Below are 19155 nucleotides of genomic sequence, written 5' to 3' on the forward strand. Positions count from 1 at the left end.
TCCACCGCTTCCGGTCGCCTGGCCCCACGGCCCGCGCCGTGCCTCTTGCCGTCCAGCCGAGCCTGCCCGCCGGGCCGGGGCTGCTGTGGCGTCATCTCGCGGCCACGCCCCGAGCGCCTCCAGCTGCAGTGAGTTGGATCCTGCTCGCGGCCGCCACGAGCTCCAGGCCTCCTGGCTGGGCGTCTTCTTGCACGAGCGGCTTCTGCTCGGGACTTCTGGACGCTCACTGGGTGAGTCAGCCGGCCACTGCGGCCTTAGAAACCGTTTCGCTGTTTGCTAACCCTGCTGTTGTCTGAGCCCGGCTGCTCTTGGCTGTGTGTGTAGGCGAGAACCCTCCGGGGGTGACCCGTCGTCCACCTGGGCACTGGCCTTCGGCCCCGAGAGCCCCGCTCTAGCCCTGTTTCACATACACCTTTTGAGACACATAGGCCAGCTCATGACCAGTTTGACCTAGGAAAGAAAAGAACTAACAGGAGGCGCTGAACCACCTAACACGGAAAACCGTCTCTGGGAGGAAAAATGTTCAGGAAACCACAGTGACCAGAGCAGACGCGGCTGCATTCAAAGGGCTGCCCACTGTCCCCACTGTTCCTTTCCCCGCTCCGACTAGCCACTCTCATGGCCACTGGGTCCTCACAGGTGGCGACCCAGAAGGCCGACGTAGTCAAACGTTTGATTTTTGCCGGCTACTGTCAGGGGCCCCCATCACGCAGCCGCCAGCTAAGGCTAAGCCGTACCCAGCCGTGAAGTGCGTCTCGCCGTGACCACTAGACTTTAGGGGGACGGGGAAATGTCCCTCTACCCCGGGGCTCTTCTCAGCCTGGTGCACAATCAAATTGATCTCAGGTTAGTAGAAAAAACGGAGCTTTAACAAGGTGTGTGGAGAATCTACATTGATGTAAATCCTAAAGAGAACAGGACAACACAGGGCATTTATCCTGGCCTAACAGGTGGGCCCGGGCCTGGGGCAGGTCTGGAGGGGCCCCGCGAGGAGAGGCTGCCTCACAGGACCAGGGCCAGGGCTCTGTGGACAGATGTCGTTGTTATTCAGGAGCTAATCCCCAATTTGCATCACACCCCCATGTTCACTTTTCTAAGGTGAAGGGCTAGAAGTCCTTCCCCAGAGCCTCCTTGGATGCCAGTCCCATACCAGGCTCACTGGGATGTTTCCAGGCTCTCAGGGCCGCATCTAAGTTACTAACTTGCACCAACACAACACAGCCCATAAATTGGTCATTCAGGGCCCTCCCCAGGGGCACAGGGGCTTACTGTGCAGCACTAAGAGGCTGTCCGCAGCCTCTGTGGCAGGAGTTCGATCCCCAGCCAGGGGGCTGACCCACGTGGCACGGCAGACCTCTCCCAAACTGACTATTAAAACTGGAAAAACGCATCCCCAAATTAGCTAACAGCTGATCCTAGACCTGCCAGGAATGGTGGAAACTATAAGACATCTAGGGAAAAACAGAGCAAGCGCCGGTGACCTTGGGTGACTCTGGGCTGTGCTGGCTGGCCCTGGCGTGGCACCTGAGGCCCGGGGGTTGCCTGGTGGGACCTCGGCCAGGCGCCCCACGTTGCGTGACCTCCAGGGGTTCGCCTCCCTTGACCACGCCGCAGTTTGCAGCAAAACTCAGCGTAAGCAGAGGGCTTGGAAACGCGTCACACCCGGTGATTTGATGACTCCAGCCTGTGTAATAAAATAGCCCCAAAGCCCCAAAGGACAGGGTTCAGGTCTCTGGGGGGGAGACCCCGGCCGGGCTTGTGGGGGGCTCTGAGCTTGCCCGCGTCTGCCGCCGCTCCGGGTGGCGAGTTGTGTTGTTGTTTCTCCTCCTGCGCTGTCCCTGGCTCGTCTTTTGCTCCCCAGCTGGTGAGCCACTACCGAGGGTGCTGTGAGGGGCGTGGGCGCGGCCTGCGTGGCAGCCAGACACGTGGGAGAAACTGTGGCTGTGGCTGGGGTGACACCTTCTGGAGTGGGAGATACCGCAGCTCGGCGGGGGGCAGCCGGGCCCGGAGGGGCGGCCGACTGGACGTGACCCCACGGTCTTGTGCTGGGGCCCAGAAAGCCAACGTCAGAATCACGAGAATTGTCTTCACATGACAGAGTTTGATGAGCGATGCGTCCTCGGGGTGGGTACCCCAGAAGACCGGGGTACCCACGGGGATGGGTACCCCAGAAGAGGCAGCCCGCTGAGTGGTGGGGATGCTGGGATAAGGGAGTAGGAGTGGGGGGGTGTCAGGGGTTACGTCTCCAGCTGGAGGGGCGCCCAGCAGCCTGGGGCACAGGAGTGGGGTGTCGGGCTCCCCCAGCAGGGGGTGTCCTCAGCACCCCCCACAGCAGAGGCACTGGAGTCAGACTGAGGATTTGATTGGAGATGAGCAGTTTCCCAGGTTCTGGGGGTGCAGGCGGAGCCAGTTAGTGGCTAATGCCAAGGAGGGGAGAGGGGGTGCAGTCCTGTGAGCGCACAGTCCTGGAGAGTGGATTTCACTGTAGGTCACGCCGCAGTGAGGTTGCTGCCCGCAGAGGACAGTGCAGCTTCCCGGGGTCAGCCCCGCCCAGGGCCCTGCCGGCCGGGCTTAACCCGGACGTCCAGCCCGCGGGACAGAGAGCAGCTGCAACCTGAGCTCCGACTTCACCGCCTGCGCCTCTCCTCCTCGCTGAAGGAGTTGCCCCCGCTCGGCAGACTAGTACTTGGCCACTTTGAATGATGCGAATCTTCCCTCTCCAGCATCATTTCAGCTAAGCGACTATGCCACCGACTGCTCAGGCGGAACCTCCGTGGGGGTGGCAGTGCCGGGACCCAGCCCTGCGCCTCGCTTCTCTGTGCCTCCGAGAGGCTGCTCGCCCGCCCGCACGACCGGACAAGTCAGCGGGCGGACCGACCGCGGGGCCTGATGGCGCACGGGGTTAGGCCTCAGCACCCCCACCCCCGGCCTGGGCCCAGCCGTGGAGGGAGCCCGCGCCCGGGGCTGGCCAGGGCAGGGGCTGGCCCGGTCGGGGTCTCCTGTTGCAGAGGCGAAAGCGGGTGCCCGGGCGTCGGGGTGGGGGTCTGGCTGTGGCTGCTGGCCACCTCCCAGGCTCCCTGGTGCCAGGGAGGTGACTCCCCTTTGAAGCTCGGGGTGCTCGCGGCTCCCCTCTTGCCCTCGGCCTTTCGGCGCGGCGCTGGCCCCGGTCCTGTCCTCCTCCCGGGACTGACCGTCTCCCGTCTCCGGCTACGCGTGTGGACACTGCATACAGGACAGTCGCTCCGTCTCGGCGCCTCAGCTGGCAGCGTCAGCGTGGCTGTTTGTGCCAGGCAGCCCTGGCGTGGGTGGGTGCAGGGGCGCGGGGGACATCTGGCTTGTGCCCACGCGTGCAGGTACGGCTCTTGGGTGGAAGTTACCTGTGGACGTGAGCGTTGGTGGGCGAGGCAGAGGGAGGGGCGGCCGTGGGCAGAGCAGCGTGGCGCTCCCCCCTCCACACCCCCACCCTGCGTGCAGGCTCTCCGACCCTCCCCACGTCACCCCTAGGCTTCCAGCTCCCCGAGCACGGGGGACGCGGGAGGCAAAGAGACAGTGAAGGGACGAAGGCCTGGGAGGGCGACTGCACACCGGTGGGGGCTTCAGGCGCCCCCTTTTGCAGAGGAGAAAACTGAAACACCACGGCCAAACCACGGGGCTCCCCTCCTCACCCCCTTACACTGGCACCACACCTGGGGGGGGTCTGGCGGCTCCGGCGTGGGGGAGGGGTCAGCAAGGGATTTCAAGCCCAAAAAGAGAAAAGCTAAAACGACGGCGGTGCAGGAGAGCACACGTGCAGGAGAGGGCCCCGGCCCCGCCGCCTCTGGGCTATGAAGAGCCAAAGGCAGAGACTGTGGGACTCAGCCCAAGCCAGCTTGGACTTGGTGAAATCCTGACTGGGCCCAGGGGCTGGGGGAGGGCGGGCAGATGAGGAAGGGCTGGGGCCTGGGCGGGGGTTAGAGCCTGGAGGAGGAAAGACGACCCTGAAGTGTAGCAGAAAAGGGAAACTTTGTTGGCAGACTGCGCTGTTCTTGACTGGACGGCACTGGCTGGGCATCCTGCCTCGCGCAGCGACTCGCTCACAGCCCTCCTGACCCGGGACCCAGCTCCAAGCCGGGGCTTGCTGGTTCATTTCCCAACGCAGCTGCTTTTGGCCAGGGCATCACTGGCTCCGTCAGGGCCAGACAGAGAATGCGGTTTCTCCGGGGCACCCCACACCCACTTTAAAACGCTCCCCTTGGGGCAGTTTTTCGGGTATCCTGGGATCTTTGGAAAGCATCGAGTTAAAACAGTACCGCGCTTGGCCTGTAGGGGGCACTACCGCTGCTGCTTTGAGAGGGGCGAGCAAGAAAGCTCCCCCAAACGCTACCCCAGAATTTGTAGAAGGATAATCAGCCCACGCCACGCCCTGGGAGCTCCTGGGGATGCGCTCCTCCGGGGGAGAGGTCAGCTGGTCAGGGCCGGAGGTCGCCGCTGGCCAGACGCCAAGCGTGGACGCACAGGAGGCCGGCAGTGGGGGACACCCAGGCCGGGGCTGGGAGCTGAGCAGGGCCCAGCAGCACGTGGCCGAGGCCCAGACTGGCCGCCTGGTGCAGCGGCCGGACCCACCCTCCCACGCTGCACTCCCAGCCCGCCGGCCTCCGCCCGCCGGCCTGGGTAATGCGCCTTGCCTAAGCCCCCATCTTTGCAAAATGGGGTGCCTGCTGCCCACGTACATGAGGCTGCCCAGCCCCCTTCTGAGTATTTGCTCTCCCAACTGTACCCCTGCTGGGTGCCTTTGTGTGCTGAGGGGAGTCTGGGAGCCGGAGGGGCAGGTGGGCAGGGCCTGGACCCAGAGTCTCCATCTCAGGGGCGCCTCCGCCCTGGCCTCTCTCCCCCGAGGGGATGGTCGAAGGGCATTTGGGGGCGCGGATGAGCATCTAGGCTGCTACCAGGGGTTCTGCTTAGCTGGTCCTCTTTCCCTGCTTTCCAGAACCGTCTTTCAGCACTCTCCCCCACTCCCACCCTCCCCATCCTGCAGTCCAGGGCAGTGCATGCCCCCTGGGTGCTGGATGGGGGGTCCCACTCTGTCTTCCTCCTGGTCTGGGTTGGGGTGGGCTCCAGAGCACCCCTCCGTGCCACACTCCCTGAAAACAGAGGCAGTGGTTTGGGGGTGGTGCCATGGCTCTGTTTCTGTCACAGAGCACAAACTGGGGTTTGGGGGAGGCCTAGTCTGTGGGTGCGCCTCACGCCAGGCCAGGCCTTGAAACAGCAAGGCCAGTTGGCCTCCTTGGCGGCACAACAGGTTGAAGCGCAGCACTGCGAAGCTGTCACAGCCACTGCAGCAGGAGTTCGACCCCCGGCCAGGGGGGCCCCCCAGGGCGCGGCAGACCCCTCCTGTCTCCCCGCTGCTCCCCTCGGCAGTGTACTGTGTCCATCTGCGTGCTGGGCAGGTTTCAGTCTCAGTCATTTCTGCACGACGGCGCCATCGCCCAGTCTCCCAGGCTTACTCCCCCACACCCGCTTCTGCAGGCCGCGGGTCCTCACCACACATCCTCGCAGCCCTGGGTGAATGGGTGGCAGTCGGGTGACACCCAGGCTCCGCTGTGAAGGCTGGGTGGCCTTCTGGGGTCCACTGACCCCAGTCTTACCATCTAAAGAGTGCCCCCGAGGCCCCCTGCCCACCAGGGTCTGCGCCCCAGACTTCTGGACCTGCTGTCTCCGCACATCTGTATGGGCGTGACCCCACATCTCTCCAGGGACCCCGGCAGAGGAGGGGACAGAGACGCATGCACGCCCGTGACACAGCGAGACATTTTATTAGGGTTCCGAGGCGCCCCGTAGGGCCTTCAGCCCCTATGCACCTAACATCTGGATGTAGGTCAGGGTGACGTCACCGTGGACCTCCAGGGTGTCCACCGTGTGGAAGCCCCTCAGCCGGTGGGGGAAGTCAAAGAGATGCTGGCGGTTGACGGAGACCTTGAAGTGGTCCAGGCTACAGTGGATGGACAGCTGTGGGGGGAGAGGCGGCGTGAGGCCGGGGCCGGGAGGGGCCGGGGGGCAGGCGAGGGACCCCGACTCACGTCGAAGTGCTGTCCGGGCCCGAACAGGTTGAAGCTGGTGCTTCTCTCCTCCTTCCCCCACGAGTTGTTCAGATGGCTGTTCCAAACCACGATGCCCTCGGACAGGCGGGGGTTGACGTGCAGGGCCAGGTCCCCTGTGGACTCCACCTTTAAACTGACCATGAAGCTGGGGGCCGGAGGAAGGTGGGAGTCAGGTGGGGATCCAGCTCCTGGTTCCCCAAGGCAGCGGGGGCGGGCGCAGCTGTGGGTCCCCAGCCAAGGCACAGGCACCCCACCGCAGCCCGCAAGCTCTACCTCTTGCTGTGGTAGGGTACGTAGCCCTTGATTAAGATGGTTTTTCGGGCTGCAAGCTCCCCCTGCAGCTTTCCCACGTATGGCACAGGCTGTGGAGAGAACATGGGATCCCCTCAACCCTCAGGTCACCCAAAGCCAGGTACAGGACATGTGTGCAGAAGGGGTGCCTGTTCCAGCTGGAGTCACCCCCCACCCCGCCCAGGCCATCAGCCCCTTCCCCGACGCCTCTGCCCACTCACATGGCTCCCCATGACCAGGGCCCCCTGCCCAGGGTGCCTGCTGACCCTCGCACCCCCATGCACCCCACGGATGCCTTACTGGGTTGAGGATGGGAGGTCCCTCCGCGGCCTGTGAATGGAAAAGGTCATTCTGCCATCGTCTGCAAACAGGCACGGCGCACCAGCGCTTGGTGCTGGGTCAGTGCCGCGGGGTCCGATCTCACCGACACCCTCAACTCCCACCACCCCCGGCCCGGGACTTACAGGCAGACTGTTTGGCGGTTCGGCATTTCTGGGCCCCTACACAGATGGGGAGGGGAGGTGGTGAGAGGGGCCCGGGGCTGCCCGGGACCTCCCCAGTCACCGGCCCCGCCAGCAGGTACTTGCAGCATAAGATGAACTAATGGCGGGTTCCTGTGGGCCAGGGGTGAAGGTAATGAGCGGGACCCCAGCCCAGGGCCTGGAGGCTCTCAAGGACGCCCCGAGGGCACCTGGGCAGAGGGCGGCACCCAGATGCTGGACAGGGGCTCACTGTGTAGGGAGCTCAGTGCACCTCACTGCACCCCTTCAGGACGGGCTGTCCATCCGCCCTGCCCCACCCTCCCTGGCCTCCCTGGTGTCCCCAGGACCGCCCCCTCACCCCAGGGCACCCCAGAGCCACAGTGCCCCGCTCGCCTCATCTCCACCCTCTCATTCCCCGACCCTCCTGGCCTCCACAGGGGTGGGGCGACAGCTGAGAACCCCAGGACCGCCTGCCCCTGCCCGCGCCTGGCTCGGCCCCCCGAGGGGCGACCCGGGTTTCTTTTCCTCAGCCTCTGCCCCCCATCCTCGTCTGTTCCCGTCCCCCTGCGCCTTCTCACGGGGGGGTGGGGTGGGGGGGGTCTCTGCCGTCAGCCTTCAGCACTCTCCCGCCGCCTGCCTGCCTGCCTTCCACGAGGAGCCAGCTAGTAGAAACGGCTCTGGCTTGTCTCAAGTATATTTAAGAAGCAAAAGAGTCACACGAACACCCACAGGCCCAAGGCGGTGCAGGGATGCAGACCTTCGAGAGGCTTCCTTGGCACACCCCCTCTGCCCTCAGCCCCAGGCCCTGGGCTCGCCCCTGCTCTCACAGCTCAGGGCGGGGCTGGGCATCCACACTCTTCCCACGGAGGTGCTGGGGGCGCTTGGTCCTGCGGTGTCCGGAGCCTGACCGCGGCCCCAGTGGGGGGCTCGAGCGCCGCCTGAGGCGTCTGTCCCTGTGCCCTGGGTCATGCATTTGCCTAGTTGGCCTTCCCAGACGTGGCAGCACCCGAGGCAGGGGAGCGGGGGCCCCTGCACAGCCTCGCCCACCGGGGCGTATGGGCGCCAGCCGCAGAACCCCCGTTTTGTGCATCGTGGGAGCTCACTGTGGTTTGGGGGTCCTTCCCGGTGGCTCATGATCACTGCGAGCCCCGTGGGTCCATTCACCTCCGACTCCACCTGCACACCTCCTCCGGGAAGCCGTCCCCGTCCCCCACACCCTGCGTGTCCTGCCCTGACCCTCGCGGCCGGCACTGTCCGCTGACTCGACTGCTTCCCCGGGGACCCCTCTCCGTCCCCGCTGGGATGTGGCCTCGCCCAGCGGAGGGACCGGGGCAGAGCAGGTGTGGGGCGCGCACCTGGTTGGGGACCGGCTGGCCGCCAATGAAGTTGATGGACTGGAGGGTCAGGTCCCCGTCCACCTGCAGGTGGGTGACCATCTGCACGGGGATCCGGTGCCCATACTCATAGAAGGGACTTCCGTTCACCACCACCTGCAGGCCAGAGGTCCGGTCAGAGCGGCACCGGCTCCTCGGGGAGGCAAAACCAGGAAGCGGGGAGTAGGGATCTTTCGCTCGGGGTCAGAGGTCTTGGGGGCAGGTGAGCTGACTCGGACTCAGGAGCTTGGAGCCCAAGTCCGGGCCAAAGCTCAGCTCCCGATGAGCAGGGAGCGAGAACAGGGCACTCAGTCTGGGTGTCACCAGACTGAGGGAACAAGTCTGCGCTGGTCTGAGGCCCAGCCCTGACAGCACCTTGAGGCTGTGTGGCCTTGGGGAAGCCACATCACCTGTCTGGAACCGTCTCTGGGCTGAGAAGTGGGGGGAGAGCCAGAAGAGGAGGGGGAGCTGGCTCTGACCTTGTAGTGCTCCTGGAGGACCATGAACACCAGCTCGAAGTGGGCACCCTTGCTGAAGGGCATGCTCCTTTTCTTCTCCTCTTTGCCCCACCTGCCCCCCTGCTGAGTGTTGAAGACCACCTTGTACCATTTGTCAAAGCGGGGGTTGAAGTGGAAGGCGATGTCCGCCTCTGGGGTCTGCCCCGTGCTGAAGTTCACGGAGAACCTGGGGGCACATGGAGGGCTCTTCCCCTGGCTCCAGCTGCCAGGGCAGGGCCCCCCTCTGGAGCCCCCTGTCCCGGGAGCATGGGCGCAGATAGGTGACTGGCACTGTAGACCTGAGTGAGGAAGGGCGGGGGGCTTACCCCTAAGTTCTAGGCTCAAGGCCCCTGTTCACCCCTTACCTTATTAGGCTAACTCCCCTCCCGACCTCTAGCAGGATGCTGTGGGGGCCCCTGTTTGCCTGGCCTTCACTGTGGCCAGCTTGGGTCCAGGGACCTGCATTTATCGGTTCAGGCCTCCGGCCTCCCTCTTGCTGCAGGCCCGGCCCACATGTTCACAGGACCCTCTGGACACCCAAGTCAGCGGGCTCCAACCCCTCACGCCAGCATCCCCAAGCAAGGCAGGTGCACACCTGTCTCAGGGTCTCCGCACAGCCTGGTCTTTCTGCATGGAAGGCCCCCTGGAACAAGGCCCCTTTTCCAGACAGGCGCAGAGGGGTACGGTCCCTTTCCCAGTCACTCGGCCAGTGGGTGACGATGCTGGGAGGTGAATCTGCGTCCTTTCCAATCCAACGTCCCAACCCCAAGACTGCTGCTCAGGGGGAGACTCCTGACCCCTGCCAGCATCCAGGGTCCCCCATCCTGACCTGATCACCAAGCCCTGGCCTCCCCAGAGCGGCTGGTCAGTGCAGTGCTCAGAGCACCCCCTTTTGCAGCCCCTCTCAGCCCAGTGCGGGGAAGCGCCTCACCGCTTTACACGCTCGTTGACTACTCCTTGGATGTACACGGACATCCCGACACTGAGGCCACCTGGGATGGGCTGGTTGTAAGGCGGCATCTGTAGAAGGGTTGGGCGAGAGGCCTGTTGCAGCCTTTCCCGCTCATTGAGAAAAAGGCCCCCCCATGTCCCTCCCCAGAGGAGAGGCAGCTGGGGCAAGAGGCACGATGATGGAGGGGCTCTGAGAAATGGGAGTAGACAAGGACCCCCAAGGGCAGGCTGGGAATAAACCCCGCACCAGGGTCAGTATAGGGCACCCCAGACTGAAAGGTTGGGTGGGGAGCTCAGAGGCTGGGTGAGCGTCAGCTGCTGGGGGCGGCCATCAGGTTGGCGCTGGGCCAGGGCCTGGGCTGGAACCTCACCGGCTTGTAGGTGGGCTGGTAGTCGGGCGCGGGGATGTAGGCCATCTCGAGAGGCTGGGCTGGCGTCTCGTCCTGGGATAAGAGCTGCGGGAGCGGGTCGTGCAGCGGTAGGCTGCTCTTATACCTGTACTCAAGGGAGTGGCGGCAGGTCACCGTTCACAGGGTCCCGCCTCTGGATAGCCCAGCTCCAAGGTTTCCCCAGGGGACCCCCTGGTCCCCTCTCCCTTCTCTTTCCAGCCCTTCTGGTAACTAGCCAGAACCCAGTTCATTTGGACCAACCCTGGGGGGCTCAGATCAGGACCCCCACTTCCAGGCCCTTCTGCAAAGAGGAAGTGTAGGGACCTTTGGCCCCAGCAGGGCTTTATCAGCGCTTTGTTAGCAGAGGATAGGTGAGGCCTGGCAGGGCAGGGCAGGGCAGGGCAGGGCTGGGCTGGGCTGGGCTGCAGGCATGATGGACAGCAGCTGGGCAGTGGCGAGGGAGGACCTCGTGACAGTGCCAGGACTGGAAAACACCTGAATGTGCTGCATACCTACGCTGTAACTTTATCTCCTTTTTAAAAAAGATTTAGGTATTTAGGCATACAAGACCTAGGGTGTAGCTAGAGGAGGAGGGTGAGAGGACTCGACAGAGACAGAGTGGGGAGCAGAACAGGTGGATCTACTGAAATCCACTGCTAAGGGGAACAGTGGGGAAACAGGAGATGTCTGCTGCGCCCTGTGGGTCAGCTCCGTGGCCGGGGATCAAACTGGCGCTGCAGTGGCTGTGATAGCTTCATAGTGCTGAGACTTAACCCCTGGCGCCACCAGGAAGGTTCCTTTGTACACCTTTGTGCGGTCTCTACAGTGCTTCAGAGCAATGGTTGCTGGCTGCCTATGTCCCACTGCCTGCCTAGGTGATCCTGAGTCAGCGCCTTCACCTCAGTCGGCCCATCTGTAAAATGGGCATGTCAGCAGCACCAACTTATCAGGTCCTGGAAAGGAGCCACCAAGTAAATTGCTCAGGTCAGAAAGGAGCATACAGACGGCACTGAATAGAGCCCCTGCGCGCCTCCACATTCCAGGGCGGGGGTGGCAGATGGAATGATAAACAAGAAAACCTAAAGCACCAAGAGCCCAGCGGTTGGCCCAAGAGCGGGAGCAGGGGCTTCTCCGCGACTCCGGCTCCAGACCAGCTCTGCCGCGGTCACTGGGCGCCCGACCGCCGGCCGACCTGCAGCCGGGAGTCGCATGACATTAGCCTGAGTCATCACGCCCTCTGTTAGCTGGCAGTCCCGGGGAGCGCCCCGCTGCTCTTGGCCTCCTCCCATGTCCTGTCTCCCCAAGGACACCAGGTGCTCTGCATTTATTGTTTCTTTATTGTTTCTGGGACGACGATAAGGCCGGCGGGATACAAAAATCAGTTCATGAAGTTACAAACTGGCGACCCGTGGGGAAGGCACTCGGGCGCCGGGCTGGGCGGACCCCACTCCGCGGGGAGGGCAGACAGCCCGCAGGAGAGGCAGGGCCGGGCGGCGGGGCGCGACGGCTCTCAGAGCTTGGAGAAGGGGACGCTCTTCGGGTCCTTCTTCTCCATGGCGGCCTGCACCGACTTGACGATGTCGTCCGTCTGCAGCATGCTCATGTTCCAGGACGTCTGCGTAAGGGGCGGGGCGGGGCGGGGCGAGCACGGGGTTGAGCCAATGGCAGCCAGGGCGGGCATGCAGCTGAGCCCTGACTGGCTGCTCTGGCCCGGCGGAGGGCTGTGATTGGTCGGGCGGGGTCTCACCATGAAGTTGAGCCCTTCCGCCACGGAGTGGTCGCGGGAGTAGACCAAGTTGATTTTGGTGCCCTGCACCGCCACAGGGCTCTTGCTGGAAATCTCGGCCGCCAGGTCGAAGGCCGCGTTCAGCATGACCTCCTTGTCTGGGAACACCCGACTGCGGAGGAAGGGGGGTGGGAGTCAGTTGGTCTGGGAAGGGGTCCCCGCCTCCCCATCAGAGAAGGCGCCAGACCGCGAATCTCAACAACGGATGACCGGGGAGGGCACACCGCACCCTACAGCCTCCGAGCTGCCCTGGGGTCCAACAGCTCCCGCAGCGGCCCTACCTGACCAGCCCACATTCCAGGGCCTCATCTGCCATCATTTTGCGGGCGGTGAAGGCGAGTTCATTGACCAGGCTGCAAAAGGACGATGTTAGGGCGCTGAAGCCACCCCTGGTCCGGGAGAGTCCTGCAGTTCCCTGCCCAGGCGCTCTCCACTCACCTCTGGTTCCCAATGACTCTGGGCAGGCGCTGCAGCGTCCCTACATCTGCTGCCAAGCCCACATCCACCTCCTGAAGGGTGCGCAGCAGTCGGGTCAGCACAGTGCTTCCCCCCTCGCCCCCCGCAGTGTCGAGGCCAGTGAAATTCTGTCTTTGGGGCCGGCCACATCTCTCTCCTGGAGAAACACCCCACCTGACCGCACAGGTGGGCTCCACCCTGCCTCCGGCCCTTTCCAGCAGCACCCCAGCCTCATCCGAGCTTCTGGACCTTTCCTCACGCCTGATCTCACCAGGACTGTGACGTACCCTTGATTCCTGCGGCCAAGTGCCTTGCTGCCTGGTTCAGTGCTGCCTGGCTCCCACGAGGCCCTCGGGGCTCACGCCAGTCCCCCCACCCCCAGCCGCCCTGAGCCCACACTTGGCTCTTCCTGGCAATGTCCAAACTCCAACCTCCAAGCTACCCACCCTCCAAGTGATGAGGCTGCGAGGTTCCAGCTGATGTGGGCCACGTCATTTGGCTCCCCCACTCCACCCCCCACCCCCCATCTGCCACTCGAGGCCAGCTCTAAGAAGGACAGCGCTAAGCAGATGCTCAGGACAACAACAGCTCACCTTCACCTGGAAGAAAGCATCCTGGGCACAGTACCGGATGTCACAGGCGGTGATAAGGTCCACGCCTGGGAGACAGAGGCCAGGGGCAGTCAACAATCACCAGGCCCAACCCCTGTTCCCGGATCCTGGGGTCGCACCTTGGCAGGCGAGAATTCTACCACTGAACCACCAATGCCGGCACAGGGCTCGCACCTTGGGGCAAAATCTACATAGCAACAGATCTGAGGCTGGAGGCCATTGGCTCAGGCCGGCTGGCAGCAGCCAATCAGCACCCAGCCAGAATGAGCCCCGTCTGGTGGGTAGGTGGGTGCAGACTCACCTCCGCCAATGCAGCCCCCGTGGACGGCAGCAATCACAGGCTTAGGGCACTGGAGGAGAACAGGAGGGTTGGGGTCAGGGCTGGCCCGGGAGGAGGGGCCCAAGGGTGCCCTGGCAGACCCCAGCGTCACCTTCTCAATGACGCTGAAGGTCTCTTGGTACTTGGCGATGAGGCTACGGAGGTGCCAGCTGATGCGGGCCACGTCATCTCCTCGGGGCTGAAGGATGTCCGAGGCCATGTCCATGAGGTCGATGCCTGGTGTGGAGGCAGAGGAGGCTCACCTGGCCCCGGGCTCCCATGCCAAGCAGAGGCCTGCTCCCAGGCAAGATGGCTGCCAACCCCCCCCCAAACCACACAGTGCAGGAAGCAACTCGCGGCTCCAGAGGGAGGGCCGCGGGGGTGTGAGGAGTAGAAGCTGGCGTTCACTCCCTCAGCCCTTGGCACCACCCTGAAGTGGGCCCTAACTTGGGGGGGGGCACACATTGCTGCAAAGGAGCCAGGCCCCCCATCGACTGAATGGGCTAGAGAGCAGTGGGGCTGGGCTCCCACACCCGGCCAGGGTGCTGCTGAGGCGGCCAGGGTGTGGGCTTCAGAAAGCGTCAGTGGCAGCGATGTCTCCTGGTCAGGAGATGCAGCAGCTTGTGTGTTGCTAGCTTTACTTTTTTTTTTTTAAAGCTTTATTTGTGCATACAGAACTGGGGTACAGGCCAGAGGTGCAGGGGGTGCGAGGATTCACCAGAGACAGAGTGGGGAGCAGAACAGACTGACGAAGTACGCTGCTGAGGGGAGCAGCGGGCGGGTCAGGAGAGGTCTGCGGGCCACGTGGGTCATCTCCAGGGCCGGGGATCGATCTCAGGCCGAAGGGGCTGAGACAGCTTCGTAGTGCTGCGCTTTAACCTGTTGCGCCCCCAGGGAGGGCCTGTGTCTCTAGCTTTAAAGCAACCCCAGGTCTCGCTTTTCCTCTACTCACCTTCTCCGTGGGTCCACGTGGCTGCCAGCGGTTCCCCTGCACCCACTGCTGCTGCACCATCTGTCCCCCACACGCCTCGGGGCCTCCCCCGCCTCCCCACCCCTCTGCCGAGAGACGCAAGGTCTCTGCCATGACCTTGACCTCGCCAGGTCTGCAACAAGCATCATTTCCTTTGGCCCTTGTGCCCGCTGCCCCCTGTGTGAGCTGGCTGCCCCTGGGGTTGTGCCAAGGCTGCCTCCACCAATGTGGGCACAGCTCAAAGGTCACTCCTCGGACAGGCCTGCTTGGGCCACCCTGCTCGGTAGCAATCCCCCCTCTTCCTGCCTTATCTCCTGCACTTCCCTCCTGTTAGCACGGGGCTGCCTGCTTATCTCAGTGCTTATCTCCGCCTCGCTCCCTTTCTAGCGACTAGGATGCTTCCATGAGGTGGACTTGTCATCTCCCCTGGTGGGAAACCAGGGTAGCCCCGGTCTGCAGGGCCCCAACTCCGGTGTAGGCAGCCATCCCTGTCCCCCCACCCCTGCAGCCCAGCTGCCCTTCTCGGGGAGTAAGAACATCCCTTTCCTCCAGTGGTGATAAAGGCAAGAGAGAAGAAATAAAAGCTGCGATTGGAATAGCGTGTGTGCAGGCCTGCAGCGAGGCGGCTGGAGCGGGCGGTGGGGCAGGGCCTGGGCTGGCGGCCCACGAGGAGGCCACGGCGGCTGGGGAGGCCGGCGGGGGCGCGAAGGCAGAGAGGTGCCGGGGCCTGTGAGCCAAGGGGGTGACCTGGGTTTTGATGGGGAGGCTGAGTTACAGGCCAGTTTGACTTCCCCCTCTGTGAGTTAATCATTCTCATCTCAACCTTTCACCTGCTCCCTAAATCATGCCTTTGCACAACCTGAAAATGCATTCCCACATCTGGACTCGCCCCGATTCCCTGAGCCGCCAGCTGCCGCCACAGCTTGTTCAATAAGCAGCTCGGCTCCAGTGGCGTTGGCTGGGGGTCGAGTGGAGTGTGCAGGCCAAATACAGTAGCGTAGCGGCCCACAGGGGCCCTGAGCACTGCTTTCACTGGGCCGTGGGGCTCATTTCTTTCTTTAAAAAAAAAAGAAAAGATTGATGCACACAAGAACGGGGGTACAGGCCAGAGGTGCTGGGTGGGTGGGTGAGAGGATTCTCCAGAGACAGAGGGGAGAACAGGCAGATGGGCTGAGACACACTGCTGAGGGGAGCAGGAGGCAGGTCAGGAGAGGTCTGCTGCACCATTGGGTCAGCTCCCTGCGCTGCTGTGGCTGAGGTAGCTTCATAGCACTGAGACTTAACCCCTTGCGCCACAGGGAGGGTCCCCCATAAAACGAGGGTTTCTTTCCTGTAAAGTGAGGGTCAAACCCTCGAGAGGTGCTCTTCTGACGCCTGTGACTGTGCAGGTGCGTCTATCTTTCTCCTTTTGCTAAGGAACCTGTCCTTTTAAAATGAAAAAGCAAAAACTCGCTCCAGAGAGCAGATAGGGCTGCAAAGATTCAGAGTCAGGTAGGTCCCCCAACCCCCTGCCACTCACGCCGGCCCCAGGCCCTCAGCTCCCGCACGTCACCACATGTGACGGTGACAGCTACCTTCTCCACGTCAGGGGCCGTGCCGCCTGTATCACCAGCTGGTGCTGCCAGCCGCCACGCCGGGTGAGGGGGCAGCTGGGTCCCGGGACAGGCCTCCCAGGACGGACAGGCCCCGCCTCTTGCCACACCCCCCCTCCGCTTTTCTAGTTTACCGGCCCAACCCTGACCTGCACAATGAAGTCTGTACCCCTGGGAATAAAAGGCCCCTGCTCTCCCAAAGTAAGAACCCGCAGGAAAGCCCCTCTGGTTTCTCTGCGGGCCTCCCAGTGGCTCATGTGGCCACAGTCACCCCGGCACCCCCACTAACAGCTAGGGCCACTGAAGGCCACACATACTAACGCTCGCCTCATGGCAACCCAAGGGGCTGCGTGCTGCTGTTCTCTCCTCTTCCTCCGAGGAGGGAACCACGCCACAGAGAGGTGGGAGCGGGGTGCCCAGGCCGCAGCCCTGGCTTCAAGCCAGCAGGCCAGACACTGGCTATCGTGAGCGGTCAAGGACCCGGCGGCCTGAGCAGGACAATCGCATTTTTGCTACAAAGCAGTGAGAGCTGGGCCAGTGAGCTCCTGCCTCCCTCTGGGCCTCAGTTTCCTCACCTGTAAAGTGGGGATGATGGCAGCTGTCTCACAGGGTCGTGGTGAGAATGAATCACTGTGTGAAAAGTGCTTAGATGCTCCAAGAAAGCCAAATAAGTATGGGCTACTTCTATTTACTTTCTAATTAGTAGTTTCCTTCTCTCATTGAAACTACTAATTAAGTTGACTTTCTTCTTTCTGGCCTTCGGGTTCTTGCTACTGATAATAGGGTGAGATAGCTACCACCCGCTGGGAGCGGAAAAGTGGGGTGCTGGGCACCCGCCCCCCTCACACACTAGCCTGCCAGGGCCAGGGGCCAGAAGCTGCAGCTGCGCCTAGTGTCCAGAAGGGGCGCTCCCTGGCACCCTGGAAGGGGGCTGGCCCTGGAGAGACGCTGCAAGTGAATGCAAGGGAAACAGAGTCAGAGAGAGAAAATAAAGCCTGGGGTGACCATGTTGCCAGAGGAAACAGATTGATGCAGTCTGTCTTCCCCTCTGAGTTGGGAACTCCACGCCGGCAGGGTCGTGGCTGTCTCAGCACTGCTGGGTTCCCAGTGTCGGGCTGGGTCACCGTGCAGATATCAGTATGAGGCCCTCCCTGGTGGCGCAGGGGTTAGTCTCAGCACTGTGAAGCCATCTGCAGCCACTGCAGCACGAGTTCCATCCCCAGCCAGGGAGCTGACCCATGAACCAGCCAGATAAGTCTGTTAAAACAGATTTAACTCAGCTGCTAAAGCAGACTGTGGAGTTATATAATAGGGTACAGTTCCCATACCCCAACATCTGGGATATAAAAGAAACGGGAAAACGAGACCAATGTCTCCAGGGCACAGGTAGCCAACAGAGACTCAAAGCAAGTGGACCCCGAGGTGACCCAGATGTTAGGAGCCATTTATGCAGGCCAGTGGCACAAGGAAAGCCACGCTCGTGGTAACTAAAAAGATGGGAACTTTCAGCAGGGAAATGGGAAGTCTAAAAAGGCCTAAACAGAAATTTGAGAACTGAAAACTACAATGTGAAGTTAAAAAAAATCACTGGTTGGGTTTAACAGCAGAACAGAAATGACCCTGGCGCCGGTGTATCTGGCCCATGGAAATGATCCCATCTGAAGAACAGGCCTGTGGGACAATCAAAAAGGCCCAGCAAGCGACCGGCAGGCAGCTCGTGTGCCAGCTGACTGTGCCAAAGTGTGTGGGGTGTTGTTACAACACAAGACAGACTGAGAAGTCAAGGGCCTTGCTCAAGGATGAAAACCCAAACTTTGAAGCTTGTCATGTTCGAGTACTGACTTCTGTTTTAAAAGTTTTAAAGAGACGAAAGTCAACGTGAGAAGCTGCTTCGAAGTCTAATTAGGAGGCAGCACTGCCGTATACCCAGGAGCAGGGGTGGGTGTGGCGAGGACCCGGTACCTGCAGTGAACATTTTTCCTCCACCAGAGATAACCACTACCCTGCAGTCTGCGTCTTCTGCAATCTTGTTGAAGCATTCCACCATCTCCCTGTGAAAGGGCAAGCAGGAAAGGCTGGGTCTGGGGGGCAATCCCCTGCCTTCGCGTCCATCCGCCCTGCACACCCCACTCCTGCCCAATGCCTCTGTCCGCCCCCACTCCTCCTCCTGCAGGCAGGCCTCCAGGATTGCAGGCCCGACCTCCAGAAAGCCCTGTTCATGGCATTCCTCTTCTCAGGCCGATTTAGCTCCACATGCAGGATGTGTTTCTGGGCGGATGTCACCCGAAGGGACTCATAGTTGTGGTCTGGGGCTTCACTGGGGGCAGCGCTGGTGGCCTTATCTTGTGCAGCAGAGCCCATGGCGCGCAGGCTAATGCTGAGACCCAGGTGGGAGTGGGCAGTCAGTCCTGGGGAGACAGAAGAGGAGTCTCTGATGACCCTGGCTGGGTCCAGAGCGGAGGGTACACAGCTCAGTGACCCTAGGTAGGGAACAGACTCCGTAGAGACCTGTTTACCAGGATACAGCTGTAGGATCACAAGTGCATCCATTTATCAGTGGCTGCACCCTGAGAACTACTTCAGGCCCTGATGGTGGGACCCCAGATCACGGTCACTGAGCTGTCAAGGCCAGATTATAAGACAGGGGCCTGTAGAAGTGGGGAGCCCTTTGGGTGGCAGCACAGGGACCCCTGAGCTGAAGGGTTGGGACCCTATCTGACCCGGGACAGGCCTCCCCTTCCTACACTCGCTGACAGCATGACAGTGACGGACCCCCAGAGGTCGCAGTGACTCACGTCGCGTCAGCAGGTCGCGGAGTCTGCCAGAAGCCACCCTTGCCGCCGCCATTGTGACTGAGCTCTTGTGGTCCCCGGACGCAGGAAGCCGGGGGGCGGGGACGGGAGGCCGCCATGTCGGGCGAGGGCACTGATGCCGCAGCGCGAGCGCGGGACGCGCTCCCCGACATCTTTACTAAGGGCAACCGGAAGTGACCAAGCGGGGGGGCGGGGCGGGGGCCAGCGAGTGACAGCGGCTCTTAGGGGTGGGACCTTTCACCCAGTGGGAACCCACTGCCGACGGTCACCCCCGCCGCTCGCGTTGCTGTACAGAGTTCATCACATCGCTGTGGAAAACCGGCGACAGCTGGTCCGGGGTCCTCGTCGCGGAATAGCCACCGCCCTGCCAGTGGGTGATCCTACCTGTATCGCATGAACCATTTTGTCACCTAGCTGCGGGTTTCCTCGTGGAAAGGGCGGCAGGTCCAGGTGGGCCTGTGTCAAACGCCCACGATGAACCAACCCCCGCCCCCGCCTCTGCACCCGCCCGCTAGTTTCCATAGCATGGGGGGCGGAGGGCAGTCATT

General features: G+C 62.4%; 2 protein-coding genes across 2 annotated transcripts; both read right to left on the minus strand.

Annotated features, from left to right (window-relative positions):
• Positions 1-5829: 5829 nt before the first annotated feature.
• Positions 5830-10087, minus strand: LGALS4 (lectin, galactoside-binding, soluble, 4). The gene is made up of 9 exons (XM_004690301.1): positions 10043-10087; positions 9652-9740; positions 8703-8907; positions 8206-8340; positions 6833-6868; positions 6669-6698; positions 6351-6439; positions 6057-6222; positions 5830-5985 (listed from the first exon to the last, which is right to left on the minus strand). The coding sequence occupies exons 1-9, from the start codon at positions 10085-10087 to the stop codon at positions 5830-5832; spliced, it is 951 nt and encodes a 316-aa protein (XP_004690358.1).
• A 1276-nt stretch (positions 10088-11363) lies between these two features.
• ECH1 (enoyl CoA hydratase 1, peroxisomal) lies at positions 11364-18692 on the minus strand. Its single transcript, XM_004690599.2, has 10 exons — positions 18590-18692; positions 17995-18202; positions 17757-17845; positions 13345-13469; positions 13215-13263; positions 12896-12960; positions 12285-12355; positions 12128-12199; positions 11808-11958; positions 11364-11675 (listed from the first exon to the last, which is right to left on the minus strand). The coding sequence occupies exons 1-10, from the start codon at positions 18639-18641 to the stop codon at positions 11571-11573; spliced, it is 987 nt and encodes a 328-aa protein (XP_004690656.1). The 5' UTR covers positions 18642-18692; the 3' UTR covers positions 11364-11570.
• Positions 18693-19155: the final 463 nt, after the last annotated feature.

The sequence above is a fragment of the Condylura cristata genome, unplaced genomic scaffold, assembly GCF_000260355.1.
Source record: "Condylura cristata isolate star-nosed mole 26May11 unplaced genomic scaffold, ConCri1.0 scaffold00028, whole genome shotgun sequence".
In the NCBI taxonomy this organism is placed as follows: Eukaryota; Metazoa; Chordata; class Mammalia; order Eulipotyphla; family Talpidae; genus Condylura; species Condylura cristata.

Bases quoted from the DNA above. Each gene is read 5' to 3' on its own strand.
- LGALS4 (XM_004690301.1), bottom strand. From the start codon at position 10,087: ATGGCCTACATCCCCGCGCCCGACTACCAGCCCACCTACAAGCCG. The intron at 6,869-8,205 runs GTGCGCGCCCCA...CCATCTGTGTAG, and splicing joins GCCAGCCGGTCCCCAACCAG to GGGCCCAGAAATGCCGAACC. The intron at 6,699-6,832 runs GTAAGTCCCGGG...TTCCATTCACAG, and splicing joins AACCGCCAAACAGTCTGCCT to GCCGCGGAGGGACCTCCCAT.
- ECH1 (XM_004690599.2), bottom strand. From the start codon at position 18,641: ATGGCGGCGGCAAGGGTGGCTTCTGGCAGACTCCGCGACCTGCTGACG. The intron at 17,846-17,994 runs GTCGGGCCTGCA...GCCCTTTCACAG, and splicing joins ATGAACAGGGCTTTCTGGAG to GGAGATGGTGGAATGCTTCA. The intron at 12,961-13,214 runs GTGAGTCTGCAC...TCTGTCTCCCAG, and splicing joins CGGGGGCTGCATTGGCGGAG to GCGTGGACCTTATCACCGCC.